This window comes from Tachypleus tridentatus, chromosome 11 (assembly GCF_004210375.1).
Source record: "Tachypleus tridentatus isolate NWPU-2018 chromosome 11, ASM421037v1, whole genome shotgun sequence".
In the NCBI taxonomy this organism is placed as follows: Eukaryota; Metazoa; Arthropoda; class Merostomata; order Xiphosura; family Limulidae; genus Tachypleus; species Tachypleus tridentatus.
This window is the reverse complement of record NC_134835.1, coordinates 88,870,909-88,889,249: the sequence shown is the minus strand read 5'-3', so window position 1 is coordinate 88,889,249 and position 18,341 is coordinate 88,870,909. Positions and strand designations below refer to the sequence as shown.

At 33.3% G+C, this 18,341-nt stretch overlaps 1 protein-coding gene across 4 annotated transcripts in view; it reads right to left on the bottom strand.

Moving 5' to 3' along the window:
- Nucleotides 1–18,341, bottom strand: part of LOC143232718 (protein timeless homolog) — a 201,229-nt gene that overhangs the window by 7,827 nt on the left and 175,061 nt on the right. For 2 of the 4 annotated variants that reach the window (XM_076468461.1, XM_076468460.1), the window contains 11 exons: nt 16,120–16,262; nt 15,381–15,469; nt 14,718–14,847; nt 13,771–13,850; nt 11,148–11,350; nt 9,917–10,039; nt 8,999–9,073; nt 8,166–8,284; nt 6,370–6,575; nt 3,322–3,432; nt 2,428–2,648 (listed from right to left, as the gene is read on the bottom strand). In XM_076468461.1, the coding sequence (XP_076324576.1) occupies nt 10,016–10,039; nt 11,148–11,350; nt 13,771–13,850; nt 14,718–14,847; nt 15,381–15,469; nt 16,120–16,262 (669 nt within the window). In that variant the 3' untranslated portion in view covers nt 2,428–2,648; nt 3,322–3,432; nt 6,370–6,575; ... (1 more) ...; nt 8,999–9,073; nt 9,917–10,015. Of the gene's footprint in view, nt 1–2,427; nt 2,649–3,321; nt 3,433–6,369; nt 6,576–8,165; nt 8,285–8,998; nt 9,074–9,916; nt 10,040–11,147; nt 11,351–13,490; nt 13,511–13,770; nt 13,851–14,717; nt 14,861–15,380; nt 15,470–16,119; nt 16,263–18,341 lie in introns of those variants that run through there. The other 2 variants (XM_076468462.1, XM_076468463.1) reach the window with 2 other exon arrangements.

Sequence of the window (18,341 nt, the reverse complement as noted above, 5' to 3'; positions counted from 1 at the left end):
TTTTTTTTTTTTTTCATGTATTTGGAATATAAAATTTTATTGAAAATTTTCTGTATTAGTTGATGAATTTAACGACATAAAACTACAAGAAAACTAAGCTTAAAACTCACTTACATGAAACTTTTTCGTTACAAAACAAATTGCCGATATTTCAAGATCATTGTAAAACAGAAGTGAAGCTACCTACTAAATATACGTTATTTTCACACACACACAAACATTCTTATATTACACGTATTTCTTCAGTACTGCCTTATTCTCTACCAAATACAGGTTACAGGATATGTGATGAAAATCGAGGCAGTAAAATACTGCAATAAATTACAAAAGAAAAAACAACGTCAGCAGCACTGTTACACTCCAAGTTAACACATGAACAATTGGAAACTGAAGAAATACAAAGCAAGTGAGAGAAAAACAAACGTCAATTACTGTCTCATTGGAATGAAAGATGTGCACTCAGCATTAAATTAAAACAATAACAACATAAAAAGGAAACAGCAGTTGTAATTCAATACTTAATATTTTTCACTTACGACTAATCTCCATCTGAGAAAGAATTAGAATAATCATGAGAATGTCGCCTTCACTGTTTTAGACAATATCGTTAGTTTTTTCTACCTTGTGTCTAACCTATAGCCTCTCCACGTCTTAATTGGCTTTGTTAAGGAATTTAAAAGTAAGACTTAAGTAATTTTTATCAATTTCAGCTTCGCGCTAAAACAACAATAAAAATACAGTTATTCTTGTTAATATTAAAACCTTTCACGATATTGGTTCCAAGCAGGTTCAATGTTTAATAACTGGTGAAAAAGAAACTGACAAAAGGTAAATATGTAACAGAAACTGACTGTATAAATATTAAGTTTGTAAACTTATTTGTACTGAGAGTCAGTTCAACTGAGGGTGTAATTTAAGAACCAATCATCTGTCGAGTTTTTTTTAATGCTTGAGGCAAAACCTGATATTTTAAAGAACTATTTGAACAAACCACATGACGCACAGTAACAGTAAAAACATGCTCAAAGGGAAATAGGAAACAGGCACGTCATGGAAACGAAGTAATGGTTACAATAAAATAAACAACTGACACCGCTATTTGACTTTTCCCCTATGTTCGAAGGTTACACAGAGAAATGAACACGTGTACAGGAACTTACAAACACTAAACGAAAACAAAAGACGACTTCATACACTCATATCATTTTGTTTTTTTTTCATTTATTATTACCATACAACATTTCGCCTAGCGGCTTTACAGTAGTGTATAGAGTGAATGCTGTTCAGTTGGAAGCTAGAACAAACGTGTACAGCAGACAAAGTATTGATCTTTCTCTCATATACAGCATGTGACAATATGGTCTCTTTTTGCCTTTCCTTCTTACAGACAATAAAATACAAAAGTGAAAAAAATATCGTATCGAAAAGTTGGATATTGATATAACGGTTTTAATATCGTTTAATGAAACGATGCTATTCCCGCAAAAACTAAAATTCGTATAAAATATTTACTTCCAGAAATAATCTAAGATCGCTCAATAAAACTAACTGCAGTAACGGAGATGTTACAGTTACAAACACCACAGCCAACATTTGATGTTAGCTTACTTGAATTACCTATCAAACAAACATTATATGCAAGTCAGTTAACTGCATGATGTCTTATCAGTTTACTACACCTATAATTAAATTGTGGTTTGGTTTGTAGCTACACGAGGGCTATCTGCGCTAGTCGTCCCAATTTAGCAGTGTAAGACTAGAAGGAAGGCAGCTAGTAATCACCACCCACCGCCAACTCTTGAGTTACTCTTTTACCAACTAATAGTGAGATTGACCTTAATTTATAACGCCTCCACGGCTGAAAGGGCGAGCATGTTTGGTGTCGGAGCGAACCCTCAGATTACGAGTCAAGTGCCTTAACCACCTGGCCATGCCGGGCCGACTTCAAATCTGGAATCAACCAGTTCATTGCACCCTTGAACAGTTAATACAATTCAAAGTTAGCCAGCTGACTGCATCCTTACTTAAACGTTTACATCCGAAGTTAGCGAGCTGACTGCACTATTACTTACGGTTTAAAATTTAGTTAACCAGCTGACTGAACCATTGCTTAAACAATTGTTAAAATTAAAAGTTAGTCACGTAATTATAGCCTTATTTAAACATATACATCCGAAGTCAGTGAGCTAACTGCACTATTGCCTAAAGAGTTTATAATATTAAAATAAGTTACGTAACTGTAGACTTAAGTAAAATTAACAAAATACGAAGTCAACTATCTGATTGTATATTTACTTATCAATGTAAAACAAACATTAAAAGTGTTATTATTTGTTCAGTATTCTGTACCCCTGCTATTCCACTTTTCTTTTTCACCACTTGGTGGTCGAGTATCTCCACTATCTCGTTGAAGATGTAAAGACTCACCATTGGCCACGTGTTTTTCTTCGTCTTCTCTCCGTACTTGAGAAACGTATAATAAAGGAACGTCGTCGTCGTCACTTTCTTCCTCCAAACGAACGACCCTCCTTTTCTTACTGGGTCGTTCCTGCAGGCCACTTCTAAGATTAGATTCGTTTGTTCTGCTGTCATTAAAACTCGACCTGCTGCTGGTAAGGCGATTGCTTTTTGTAAATACACTTTCGCTGCTATATCAAAAAGAAGAACATCAAATATCACACGTGCTCCCCCCCAAGAGTCGATTTCTACTGTTTAACTTAGCTAAACTAAACCGTGATCACGAGCCTGAAAACTAAAGTAAAAGTAATTTCCCGAGATGACAGCGTTTAAAACAGCAGTTTTTAGATCAGACCAGTAAATTAGTCATTTACATCACGCTCCAGTCTCAGTATTTACCCAAACTTCCTACATTACAGATAACTATCTAGAAAGCGAAACGAACAAACCTAAAAAATCTCTTAGTTTGTACAATTTTCAGTTGAACACAGTCTCTCAAACTCGCCACATTACATCATATACTAATAAACAGGAAATATTACCAGAAGTTTTCTTAGATTTAATTAACTTTTCACAATAAAATAAATTCTTCGAGGGCGTTTTTAATACAAAGTAGTCAATAAGCACAAATAAATCATTAATTTTTGGGAAAACATTACAAAATTACTGACAATATATATAATATATATATATATATTACTGATATGTTATAACCGATTAGCCAGTGACTTAATATCTTGTAGCTGACTTAGTGATTAGTTAGTTAATAAGTAACAACACAACGAACGCATTTGTCAACTGATACTTTAGTTTCTTCATGTTTGCCAGTAACTAATTACACAATGAACACATTTGTTAACTAACCATGTGGTTTCTTCATCAGATGATTCTTCCAACGACCTTTTTAACTTATTCCTTCGGTCACTACTAATTTCCTTACTGGACGTTTTGGTACATTTAGATTCGTCCTGTAGCCTATAATGATAAGATTAATAATAATTCATAAATGCTTGAAGAAAATCCACGAAAATCAGAGATGACAGGTTGCTCAATTGATAATGTTACATGACTAGTCAACTGGCAGCTTACTTTTCGACTGGTCAAAAACTGATGAGACTATGCAATACCTGTATTTAACACCGTAAACACACGCGCATTAACCGAGGTTAGTTGAATAATGTTAGGCTCCAAATTCCCCCTTTAATTAGCGGCGAGTCTTAAAATGACGACCCTACCAATGGACTTCAAAATTATCTGTGTTCGATTTAAACAATAAAAAAACTACTTATTTTGTGGTAGCCTATATTCCTTACTGTTTTTTTACACATTTTGTACTACATATTAATATAATATAATGTATACGTTTAATGTGCCCCTGCTATACACTCACCCAAACGTCTTTAAGGTTCGTGATATTAAACTGTGTTACAACATCCTTCAATTTTATGCGGCCCATCATAGCCAGGTGGTTAGGGACGGCTAGAGCAAACATCCATCGTGTAGCTTTGCGAGAGATTCAAAACAAACCAAACCAATCCTACACCTCTACATAAATTCCAGATTATTAAGTGACCAGGTCGGAACTGCTTTCCCAACAAATGGTTTAATTTTAAGATTTTTTGTTGTTTGTAACAGTATACGAATCACACTGTTGGATAATGTTTGGTTGAGGGAAGTGTTCACAAAGTTAAAACTTATATTAATTAATCAGTAAGAACAGTTTTCATATTCTTGTTTGAAATATGTCACTCTGCCTCCAGTCTATCACCACGTGTCAATTTACAACTAGTTAGATCACACCAACTCAATATAAGTTACAATTTTTAAGAAAAGAACACAAGACAGTAGTGTATGAATCTGTGTTATCATGTGTGATGAGCACGTGGGGGAAATTCGAAGATATTCCTTTTTTGAAAGGTGAAACAAGCGTTTACATAGAAGTATAAGATAGCCGGGATTTTATTATTTTCTACTGTTAGGTAATTAATTAAAGAAAATGTGAAGTATATTTATGTATACCGAACAATGAGTAGATGTAACACACACATGAACAGTTAAAAGTTTTTTTACACCACAAATCAACGGTAAGCTTACAACTCTAAGATTGTGGACAGGAGTCTTCGTAATGGTCAGATCACAGTTAACATGTTATGTACCTTTCCGCTAAAACAAAATATCATGTTGATTCCATTAACGTACATAATTCAAGATGTACTACATTTCCGTGAGTTTGGACATTTGACTGGTAAAAACAGGTCGATCAATTGATCGGTCGAATACTATCAAATTCGGTCAAGTGTTTTATTTGTTATTATTATTATTTTCATTAATACATAAACAGTTTTACTTAATGTTAATTACACCAAAATAAAGAACCAGTTTAAAGTTTGTCTCTAGCCTTCCGACAACAGGGCTGCATACAGCGCCACCGTTTGGAAATTGTGTATCGTAGATATCACTCATTATGCATTTTAATAACATGCCATTCTTGTGAAGTCACAATACAAGTTTAAAACATTGTAGCTATTGGCTACATAAAATTGATTTGTTTGTTTGTTTTGAATTTCACGCAAAGTTACACGAGGCTATCTCCGATAGCTGTCCCTAATTTAGCAGTGTAAGACTAGAGGGAAGGCAGATAGTCATCACCACCACTCTTGGGCTACTCTTTTACCAACAAATAGTGGTATTGAGCGTTACACTATAACGCACCTACGGCTGAAAGGGCGAACATGTTTGGTGCAATTGCGATTCGAACTCGCTACTCTCAGATTACGAGTCGAGTGCCTTATCCACCTGATCAAGAGGCGTAGGAGGCAAACATGTTAAAAGTCAAAAGTTCAAGGTTTATTTCATCGATCAAGACGAGAAAATGTCCACCACAGGTGCACGCATCACAGTAAGCATTCATCAAAACTCGCCTTGGGGCTATGGAAGCTTTTGGGTTCTGGATTAAATTTTATCCATTTTCTCCTGATTTTCCCGAAAACAATTTCATAATTTTGATGCATCTTCATGGGGCACATTGAAAAGTGGACAGGCATGGGCCCATCCCACTCCCCACGCCACTGTTATAAAACTGTCGTTTGAGAGACCAAATGACCGATTTGTCTTTACCAGCAAAAAAGACCAACCCAGTGGATAATAACATTAAAACAATCTCGTTGGGAACAATGTTTGTTTGTTTCAGAGCAAAGATAAGCGGTAGGTATTTTATACGCTCTGTCCACTGGGGGCAATAGAACCCTGAATTAAATCGTTTATGTCGGCAAACTTATCGCTGACTTTGGAATACTTTTTGCTGAAGATTTATTGATCTACTGAGACAAATTTTTCTCTATTTCTATGGAAGTGGTCTTTGATACGGACTAATTTATAATATACATGGGTTTAATACTTAAGAACTTAACAATGTTCCTAACTTTATGTTCTTTACAATGGTATTAGATTCACAAGTTCATTTCATGTCTCCTATTATCAATAAAGCTTAAAGCTAATAATAATCGCATTTACTTCACCAGAGGAGTTAATTAGCTAAATAAAACTAAATAAGCAAGTAATTAGCTAAATATAAGTGATGAAAGTGTAAACTTAGATGGCATTACTGTGGATCATTAATATGGAATATCATGAGGCTCCAGTCGTTCATCACATCAGGTATTGCTTTAATTTTCACTTAATTAAATACAACAGTATTAAAGAATTTGTTTAAAACAAACTAATAATAAAACACTAGTCTCGAGGGGGTAAAAGGTTAAGCCTTGTTTCCCTGAAGAAAAGCAATTACAAAGCATCTGTAAAGGTTATAACAGCTGGTTAATGCACGCATAGGTTACATACACGTTATTTATTCCGCTAATATCCAAGATAATAAAACAAAATAAATACTTTAAGAGCTATAAACAACCTTACCCTGCTACGTTATCGGCACGAACTTCCCTTGAAGCTTCCTTGCTTTTGGCCAGATCAGACAACATCTGGTAGCGAGGATTTAATTTCTTTGTACTGCCCAAAGAGTCTGAAGATGTGAAATCTCCCGAGATCGCGTTGTTCAAAACATTTACTCTCGTTCTCAGCATTCTGACGTTCAAATTTACTGGAATTCGCCAAAAAGTTTCCTACAAATGAAAACATATCATAAAATAAAATAAAAATTGTTCACGACAGTAAGAATTTTTTTATGAAGAGAAGAGATAAAAAGATTAGATCACTAGATTTGCCTTCCTTTGAGAATAGAGTTCGAATAAAATGACATACGTTTTAACGTCTCCAGAGAGTATCCCATATACTTCAGTACAAAGATACAATGTCATTACATGAGAACACAACTATCTAATATCATAGTTTTTCCGGAAAGCGTTACGGGAATGGTGATCTAACCCATCTTTTTACCAAATCCTAAGAGAAATACAGCAACTAGTAGGTTATAAGTTAATTTCAGAAAAACAAATAAGTTTGAGAGTTTTAACCAACATATGTAACAAAAACAGACATCAAGGAATGGTAAAAACACTTTGCATAAACTAAATGATCTAACGATCACACATAAGCAGTGTGTGTGTGTGGATGTAAACAAATTATACTATCATATATAACGGCTGAAACAAACAATACAAATAATGCTAAATCTCCGTTCACTACGGCGCACGTTATTTATATCCTAAACTGTGAACGACAATTATGAGAAGCTGTTAACACCTGGTACTTATAATTAGCAAATATAACATACGTATTACGATTTATTTGTTTGTTTTGTATTTTGCGCAAGGCTACATCACGACTATCTGCACTAGCCGTCCCGAATTTAGCAGTGATAAACTACAAAGAAGGCAGCTGGCCAATACCACCCACCGCCAACTCTTGGATTACCCTTTCACCAACAAATAGTGCGATTGACGGTAACATAATGATGCCTCTACGACTGAAAGGACGAGCATGTTTGGTGTAACGGGGATTCGAGCCCGCGACCTTCAGACTGCGAATCGAACACCCTAACCAGAATATTATGCCAGGCCTTATATTACAAACAGCATATTTTCACCCTTATAAACAACTTCTGAATTTGATTGAACTTTATGGTAATTTTAATATAATAAAAATACAAAAAATTTTAAAACGCACATGTTAATGAAGCACATAAATAATACTTGCTTATTCACAGTTTAAGCTAAAACTGAAAATAAAGTACAAAAAATAAGAAATAAGTTTACTGATCTTCAGTAGTAGATGTGATAATAATTCATATGTTTAACTAACAACACAGTACGTAATTAAAATGCGTATTCTTTTAAACCTGAAATAATTATTCAGTTCAGTTACAAAAAGTATATATAGCTATTATATTATGATATAATACGTACAGTGTAAAACTTATAGATAAATTAAACCAAAAGTTTATCGCTCAAAAGAGGCAATAATAATAATAACAGAACTATGAACAGGAAACAGCGGAAGACATCACAGACATTACGTAAAAGTATGGCTGTCTGACCAAGACATATGTAACACATTATCTCCACATACAACGCTTATGAATACAAATTACTTAGTATGGCAAAACTTGCTAACTGAAGCTATATCAAACTAGTATGTACACCAAGTTGGCGTCGTATTAGCATAAATGACATTTTCAGGAATGTGCTCAAGTAATGTGGACTTCCAGAACAAATTCCTGTTGCATTTATACAAATACAAATACGTATACGAACCTGTTCATTTGCAGGCGAGCAAATCCCCACAGATTTCATTAACTTACAGAAGTCTTTACTGGTCAATGCTTGGTGGTGGTCTTCAGTGAGGGGAACAAGAGGTACTGCTTGTAGCTCGTCTGTAAAGATACATCACATAAACTATAAGATTCATTACGAAATGTTAACACGTTTACAGACCAAGATAATGTTTCATACATAAACTCTTAACGAAACACTACAGGGCTGAAGTTATTATATATATATATGTGTGTAAGCTCTCTGACAGATTAGTATTAAGACATATAATAAACAGACTGACAGAACGTCCACTCATTAATAGATCAGGACAGTATTTGAAACAAACTTTTAACGAAACAGTACGGGGCTGAAGTAACTATATTCACGTAAACTATCTAACAGATTAGTATTAATCTGCAAACTTCGCTAAAATTCTATAATACGTGCATGTACATATTCTGACACGTGATTATAACATCATAAAACATACAAACAACTATATTATGAAGTTGAAATATGCAGTGTTATATTTAACTAGGCCTCCTTAGCCCTTAAGTAAAACACTGAATAAGGTTTTTTCTAAATCATTCAATTTCTTTAATCAAACGGTAATCATATTGTGGTCGGAAATTAACGTAAGTTTAGGGGGTCAATGGTTATAAGAATATATACCAACATCCTATTACTCAGCCAATATAAATTATTTGACATATACTTATAACTAAAATAATACTTTTAAAAATATTCAATAAAAAAAGTATTTTGAAAAATAATGTTAAAACAATTTTTTTACATCTTCGATTGATCTTGCCTTTACTAAAATAGCTTCTTACCATCATTTTCATCTTCTCGATCCTCTATTGCGCTTTCCAGAGACAATTTTAACCACTGAAGTCCTGGTTCCAATCCTGTTAAAAGTTTAAAAGAAGAGAACATTTTGACAAAATCATTACAAAAAAAACTCTTAGTGCAAAATGATTGAAAAACATTGAGATGAAAGGTCGTTCTATTTTATTATCTGGTGAGTTAGAGAACGTCACCAGGAGGTACAATGGTTTAAACATTCACTAAACTTCAAGTTCAAACGACGATGGAGCCAATAAAGCAATACTTAGGCCTTAAACGATCGACATTTCTAGTCAAACCTGGATCCCAAATTAATCCTCACCAGTTTTAGTGCCAGTTATACTACAGCAATAAACTACAGTTCCATTGAAAAAGAATGAAAGCACTGAAATTCGTAAAAGTTTTAATGTTGAAAGGAATATTAACTTTTAAGAGGTTGGTGTGACATTATTTGTTTCAGCATTAAATAACTTCGACCACTCTTCGTTACACTTAGAAAAAGGCAAACCATTTGTTCTCAAGGTAATCGTGGATAAATATGAAAGAGCCATGATTCTTACGGTACTTAATATTGTCATACTTCAAAACAATGCATTCTGTATAAAAAAACGTTCCACACAATTGCACCTATAAAATAATACGATAATGCTAAACAATACTAGATTAGTAAACCACGGAAAAGTGTTTCAAGTGAATAAAAAACTGATGGCTCAGCTTTAATATCCATGCTAAAGGAAATAATTTTAGTCTAATTCGTTTTTAAAAATTCCAAATGCAAAGCTTACCAAGTCAGTTTTTTCATGTCCGTTCTCCAAGATAACTGTATCATTGCAGAAACTCATTTTTTAAACTAACACCTTTCTGTTAAGTTCTAGTTGTAAAGTATCATCTATAATGGAACCAACCTGATTCCAAAACTTTCAGCAACAGGTCTTTGAAGTTGGAAGAATCAACTGTTTCGTAAGAACCGACTGCATCTTGTGATTCGATCTCACTTTCAGATTCTACCTTGTCTTGAAAGAATTCTTCTGCAGATACAATAAAATGATCATGAACAATAAAACTATACATAAAACACATATAAAAGTATTTAGGATTTTATTTCGCAACTACATTAACGAATAACCATAACTGTGTCATTAAAAATGTAACCTGGTTGTCTCTTTATTCTTTTAAATTTACTAGTGAGAATTGCACTATAACAAACCGTCTTTCATTGCAGTGCTCAGTGTTATAAAATTAACTTAATAACGATTACATTAATACGAAGGATTAACATCAGTATTTATTTGACTTCAATATGATAAGAATAAATTTAAGTATTATTATGTTACGTAAATATTAGTTAGCCTCAATAAAGAAAACAAGTGCAAACATATACTGAACATTAATAAATATAACGTGACTACATTCCAATATGTACATTGTACACTGAACTAAAAAAAAAAGATTTGCTATATTAAGACATAAAAGACTTTGAAACAAGCTAATTTAACTTCTCGATCAATAATACCATCAAATATACAGTTCGAATTTAACACTGGTTAGGAATAAAATATAATCTTCAAGATAAGGCAGATGATGAGCAAAAGTTAAATCTATATATTCAATACGTTTTACCAATAGCATATTTCAGTTTATGCCAAATACATATATATGTATATGCATGCTTAACTTACCTATAAGTAACATTTAATTCAGGACTGAAATATTTCATGCTGCAATTATTATGTACCGTGAAGTTTAATCTGAAACACGTCTTGTTGTTTCTAGATGATTTCGGAATAAAAACTATAACTGAATGTATATTTTTGTAAATAAAAGATAACTACATTTTAAATGTAAAACGAACAACCTGCTGTAAATATTTGAAATTCGATGGGGTGATGTAGACCAGTGGTTCTTAGGTCTAGAGCCCACTGGTGGTTCGTGTTAAGAGCACATAAAAAGGAAGAAAAAATATATATCATAAACGTAAACTAAACTATTTCTTTAGAAATCAACGGTTTTATTGGCATGAATATTTAGTATTAGTTTATGTTAAAAAACGGTGTGTATAACGTGGGAGAGGACACATATAACTTAAGTAGGTCTCTTCCCTCGCAGCTGTTCATTGAAATCACTGTTTCAACCAACCTTCAACCTCTTTTCGTCGTTGTCGCTATCATTTGCTTCCGATTTAGATTTTGACTTCCGCTGTTTTTTGTCCCCTGTTTTTCTCACTCGCTTCTTCCGTAGCTGTTGACGGTCGTTAACCAAGCCCATTTGTAACATTTTCTCCACCACACGATGCCGGGGTCGTTTAACTGTCAAGTTCTCTAGGATACGACCAAGAATGTCTGGAAGAAATCAGAGAACTTCAGATAAATTTCATAATTAGACTTAAGTATAAAATATTCATGTATTACTAGAAGTTCTCAGTGATTGAATACTCTCATCTGTTTTAAAATAATTTAAAATCTCCGTATTTACAGATTAAGTTCAAAGGTAATTTAAGGACTATTGGGAATAGTTTTTGTTTGTTTTTGAATTTCGCGCAAAGCTACACGAGGGCTATCTGCGCTACCCGTCCCTAATTTAGCAGTGTAAGACTAAAGGGTAGGCAACTAGTCATTATCACCTATCGCCAACTCTTAAGCTACTCTTTTACCAACGAATAGTGGGATTGACCGTCACATTATAAAGTCCCCACGGCCTAAAGGGCGAGCATGTTTGGTGTGACGGGGATTCGAATCCGCGACCCTCAGATTATGAGTCGAATGCCTTAACCACTTACTTGGCCATGTCAGGACTCAGGAATAGTACTAAATAATGTAAACCCCAACTACACCTTAGGTAACTACTGATACGAGAGAGAACAACCAGTCAGCAGCAACTCGCTGTCTATATCGCTAGGCCTAACCGCGGTACTGACTGTTCCACTTATAATGAATGCCCTTATAGCTGAAAGTGCAAAGTGTGTTCAACAGCATGTCACAACTCAAACAATTAATTATTCTTGAAAACAACTGGTAAGTTATGAAATAAAATATCTTACAAGCTGTGAACATGATATAAATGTACATATATTAAAAAAATAAAGATGGGCACGTGCATAAAGCATGAGACAAATTCTAGTTTCTGTAATTCAATGTATCAGGACTTCGAATTATTTATTACAGCTAAAAGATATATTAACCAACACTAATATATTCAGATGTGGCTATCAAGAAGCGAAATAATCAGGCGCTAAAACTAGAAAACTGTAAACTATTACCAAACACTTAAGTATATTACACAAAGGTACACTGACTTTATAACCAAACTGTACGGAGTTAGTTACAGTGTAGATTCCACACAAATTAGTTCGTGTTTTGATACAAGACAGTGTATGTTTTACTCCTACCATAGAATAAGTGGTGCAAACTGACTAACCAAACCTACTTTGTAGAGTATTCACTATAAAACTGTGGCAAGTTATTTTCTACCATATACATAGATACAGACTAATGAATACACAACGTATAATGGAAAGTCTTGTAATATAAATAATCGGGTTTTATAAACCTAGTAGTAATATATTTAATACTACAAATATTAGTACAAAGTAATTAATAGGTACAACATGATGAAAATTAATGTAAGATATGTTGTCAAACTGTATAAAACTATAGCAAGGTATTTAATATAATAAATACTACCACACACCAATGAATAGATACCATATAATGAATGTTCTTGAAATAGAAGTTACCAGCTAGTGTAAAATATTTGCAATATATAATGAGTAAACAATAGTCTGTACAGAAAAACAAACAAAAATACAATCTAGATAATTTTTCGATCATAAAAATCACCAACAACACTGACCTGTTGAATTTCTAAACTGATCATACAACTAGTTAATCTTTATGTTATAAAGACCAACAACAACACTGACCTGTTGTATCCCTAAACTGATCATACAACTAGTTAATCTTTATGTTATAAAGACCAACAACAACACTGACCTGTTGTATCCCTAAACTGATCATACAACTAGTTAATCTTTATGTTATAAAGACCAACAACAACACTGACCTGTTGTATCCCTAAACTGATCATACAACTAGTTAATCTTTATGTTATAAAGACCAACAACAACACTGACCTGTTGTATCCCTAAACTGATCATACAACTAGTTAATCTTTATGTTATAAAGACCAACAACAACACTGACCTGTTGTATCCCTAAACTGATCATACAACTAGTTAATCTTTATGTTATAAAGACCAACAACAACACTGACCTGTTGTATCCCTAAACTGATCATACAACTAGTTAATCTTTATGTTATAAAGACCAACAACAACACTGACCTGTTGCATCCCTAAACTGATCATACAACTAGTTAATCTTTATGTTATAAAGACCAACAACAACACTGACCTGATGCATCTTTAAACTGATCATACAACTAGTTAATCTTTATGTTATAAAGACCAACAACAACACTGACCTGTTGTATCCCTAAACTGATCATACAACTAGTTAATCTTTATGTTATAAAGACCAACAACAACACTGACCTGTTGCATCCCTAAACTGATCATACAACTAGTTAATCTTTATGTTATAAAGACCAACAACAACACTGACCTGATGCATCCCTAAACTGATCATACAACTAGTTAATCTTTATGTTATAAAGACCAACAACAACACTGACCTGATGCATCCCTAAACTGATCATACAACTAGTTAATCTTTATGTTATAAAGACCAACAACAACACTGACCTGATGCATCTTTAAACTGACTGTATAACTGTCGTAGCTCAGCCTCTTCTTCTTCTCGCCAGTCGATAAGAACTCGGGTCCTAAACATAAAATACTTCTTTCAAGCATATAAGATCTTCAACTGAAATTATATCAAAATATAATAACTTAACTAAAAATCATGAGGGCAAAAATGTTTTATAACTATAAATACAAGATATCTGGAGAGATAATAATTAAACAAGTAAAATAAAAACATGTACTATCATATATATAGTTTGAAGTGCGTCAGTAGACTTATTATATACTTAGTATATCTGTAAACATGTTTCTGTTGAATCCAGTACAAATAACTGGGTTTATAACTTACCCAATATATTCATAAAAATCTCTCTAAGATTTATTACAGATAAGTGGATTTCTGATATATTTAATAATGTAATATAGGTTTGTCACAAGTGGACTTACAATATATGGTGTTACGTAATTATTGTTTGTTATTAAGCACAAAGCTACACAAAGGTCTATCTATGCTCTGCTCACCACGGGTAACGAAACGCGATTTCTAGTGACATAATTCTGCAGAAATATCATGAAATGTATATCGTGGCTAGTTCACAATAATCCGAACTATACACTTCAAAGTTATGCATGGACACTGTTAATTAATTACCAGACTGCAAGAAAGATATACCTTTGAAATGTTTCATAAAAAAAAAAGGGTAAATCAGCCACTTTCACGTTTAAATATTAACGTAAAGCATTTATCATTTTCGTTGATTGGAATAAATTATTCATAATTTTCGCATTAAGTTTTTTACCGAAGGTTATAGCGCGGGTACGTGCGAATATATAAATTACCAATGCTGCTTTCTGAATGATATTTTAATACCATATTACAGTAGATTAAGTGTAGAAAAAAAACATTTTCATGAATGAAAACATAATAATTTAATTTAAAAAGCCACCTTGTAGGCTTATGGCAAAGCTCCTTCAAATCCTTGATAAGTTCCAGGTGTTTCAGATGACGAATAACCTGTCGCCTTGTCTTGGTATCATCAATTAAGTTGTCCACGATCAAGTCTGCTACGTCTTTATCTGCGAATAAGCACTACTATTCATCATGAAATCATCCAAAGAACACAAGTTCGATTTACACTAGTATGGCTAAATAACACGATTATTTACGTAATACAACAGTACCTTCATGACTGATCAACTGAAGGAATAGTTAAACCTCAATAGAATGTTTCAGGGCAGAGAACACTGAGTATTAATTATAATAACAAATTCTACAAAAGCATGCTCCTCATGTTTGCTATAAACGTCATACAATCAAATAACTAAAAACGTATTTTATTCGGATAATATTTTATCTAGAGAATTATTTATTTATTTGAAAATAATAAATATCAATTCAAATGTTAAGGAAACCAAACTGATCAACTGAGACGACATAGCTTAACATGAACATAGCACGTTACAGCTGAGCCAAAATGGAGTAAAGACAAGTCACTTACAGCAAAGTTTTATCAGCTGCAAATATACACTAAACACCTTCTGTAAATTATTACGAAATAAGAAAGGTTTGTGAATTATTTTATATCCATTTCTAAAGATTAAACAATTACCTCCTTCCCTGACATCTTTGTACTGTTCGTACAACCCTCGTAGTTCGTCTTCCTGTTCCTCAGTCCAGAGTACTCTAGCAGACTGTTTCCTAAACGTTATTTAAAGATAAACCACACCGTGTAATTAGTGAAGGATTTAAGGCAGTTTCTTAATTCAGTTTCTCCCAAACCGACATTCCGAATCTCCACACTTACAATATTACTAACGTGAACGTGTCACAATTTGTGATGCATGTTTTCACTATCTTGAATTAAATTCTAAAGTCAATTCCACTGAAAAAATGACTAACAGAATAAATATGGAAAGCAGTGGTTAGACTTAAAAGCACATAATCCTAAAAATGAAAATGTTTGAATTCTTTTTAAGAGGTATTTATGATGCCTTTTTACAATATACTTTAACAATGAAGACACAAATAAACAGAACACGCTGTAAATATTTATGGAATTTTAACTTTTAAGCCCCATCATAAAAGATTTAATTTGGATACCAATGCTAAGCCATATGTGATATAAGTATGTTTCAAACACAAGAAAGACAAAAAAAAAAACCTTTTTTTTTAAATATTTGATCTCAAAGGATTACGTTCAGTAATATAAACAGTTTCTGATACACTACACTAAATGACAGTCTATGATTCTTATGATCATTGAAAAACATGATCCTATTGTAATGAAATGACAAATTAAGTTTACCTCAAGTTAATATTACACAATGTAATAAGAACGTTCCGCTTACTTGTCAAAACTTCCATAACCTTCTTGAATTTCGTAAACTTCACGTGAACTTTTCCAGAACAACATTTCCATAAAAACCTTCTTGTTCTTCTGGGCACACTCGAAGAACTTCTCAACGACGAACTTCGCAAATCTCGCCAACTCCTGATAAGCATTCAAATGTGTATAAAGAATTTGCTTTTCGTTATCTCTTCTCATATAAACATTGTCAGCTTTATCCATTTTCAATGTATTTAATATAAAATGTCCTTTTTATACTATTCATATAATATCGTTATTTAAACAAGAAAAATCCTCAATAGCCGTGGTACTTAAAATTATTTGAAGCAGGATTAGTGTAAATTAACTCAAGATGCTTTTTTAAATACTTTTTATTAGCTATGTTTTTATTTGCCAGTAATTACCAAACGTGGGGCACACGTATACCTAATTACATTTTATTACTCATAAAGATTTCTTCTAGCCTACCCTCGAACTGACATTCTTTTACGGAGGATTAATGTAAATTGATCTATAAAGCATTAAGCTTGGGTCAAATGCATCAATCGAAAGGGAATGACCTCATGAGTTCAAAACTGTAATTAGATCTCAAACCTGTCAAGATATGATGGAGCTATGAGCTAAATGTTTCTACTTGAAAAGCTAAGACCCATTCTGTGAGCCACTATGCTTTGGCTAAAACTCGAAAACAATTTTATGTGGTTTATCTTTCAATAAATACAACGTTAGTTGTCTTACTAGGCCAAATAAGACTCTCTGCATACTGTCAAACTGCTATAGTGATGTTATAAATTAATGTGTGTGTGTAATAATACATTAGTTCCTTGATCATCGCTGTTTCTTACTCACAACCTGCAACTGATGATTTCACCAAATCACCATCTGTCTAAAACACACACTTCAATTCTCAAATGATCGACCTGGTTTATACCTTTCATTATCGGTGTGGTCCACATATTGAGTAACTTTATACTCTTTTCAGTTATAACATTTAGTGTAGAGAGCTTATCCAAATAATTGGGTGAGATCACTCATACTTTATGTAAAATGTACAGCAAAACTAGCACTAGTTAGTGAGATTAACTGGAATACTGATGCCAATTTGGATTTTTGTTTCTGCGATTAGTATGTTATTAAAATCTCAATAGTCAACAAAGTCATAAACCTAAAAAAGTCTGCCGATAAATAGTTTAGAAAGCCGATTGGGGTACTTGGACTCCATAGATAACTTTTCACTCTCTGGCACTTTAGTTATGGTTTGATTTGAATTTCACGACTAAGGTCATTTTGACAACACATGTAGAAACGTTTGTTTGGAATTTCGCGCAAAGTTACATGAGGGCCATCTACATTAACTATCTCTAATTTAGCAGTGTAAGACTGGAGGGAAGGCAGCTAGTCATCACCACGCACCGTCAACTCTAAGGCTACTCTTTTACCAACGAATAGTGGCATTGACCGTAACATTATATCGCACCCACGGCTGAAAGGAAGAACATGTTCGTTGTGATGGGTATTTGAGATCGCGACCCTCAGACTGCGAGTCGAGCTCCCTAACCACCTGACAAGTAATGTAGGTGTTACTGGAACACTGCGATTCTTCACCTTATTTGAATAAAAATTATACAAAAACATCTAAACATCTTCATACTTTTCATTCCTAAATACAAAATGTGCGTTAGGATATGAAATTAAACTAGCTTTATGTAATCATACGTTATTCCCATAAATTGAAAATGTAACGTAAAGTTTGATTTCACAATCTAGTCTATACAATGTCTAGCTAGATACGAACTACAGTGCTACCATAAAGTTCATGCACTAACAAGGACGTGATTCCTATCATATAAAGGGGTTTTGATTTTGTTCAAAGATTTTTGGCCCCCACACACTACAAAAATTATTACATCGTCAATGTCACTAATAACTGGTTGGATATAGCTGAAACATTGTCAAAAAATGATGATAAGACATCAAACTGGATAAAACTTCAATATTACCATAAAATCAAAATGGGTTTCTTTGTTTACAATTAAACACAAAGCTACACAATGAGCTCTCTGTGCTCCGTCCAACGCGTGTATCGAAACCCGGTTTTTAGTGGTATGAGTCCGCAGACACACTGCTGTGCCACTAGGGGCATTAAGATAGAAGTAATTATTATATGATGTATATAACTAGAATATTATCATATATTTGCAGTGTAATGTCAATAAACTATTC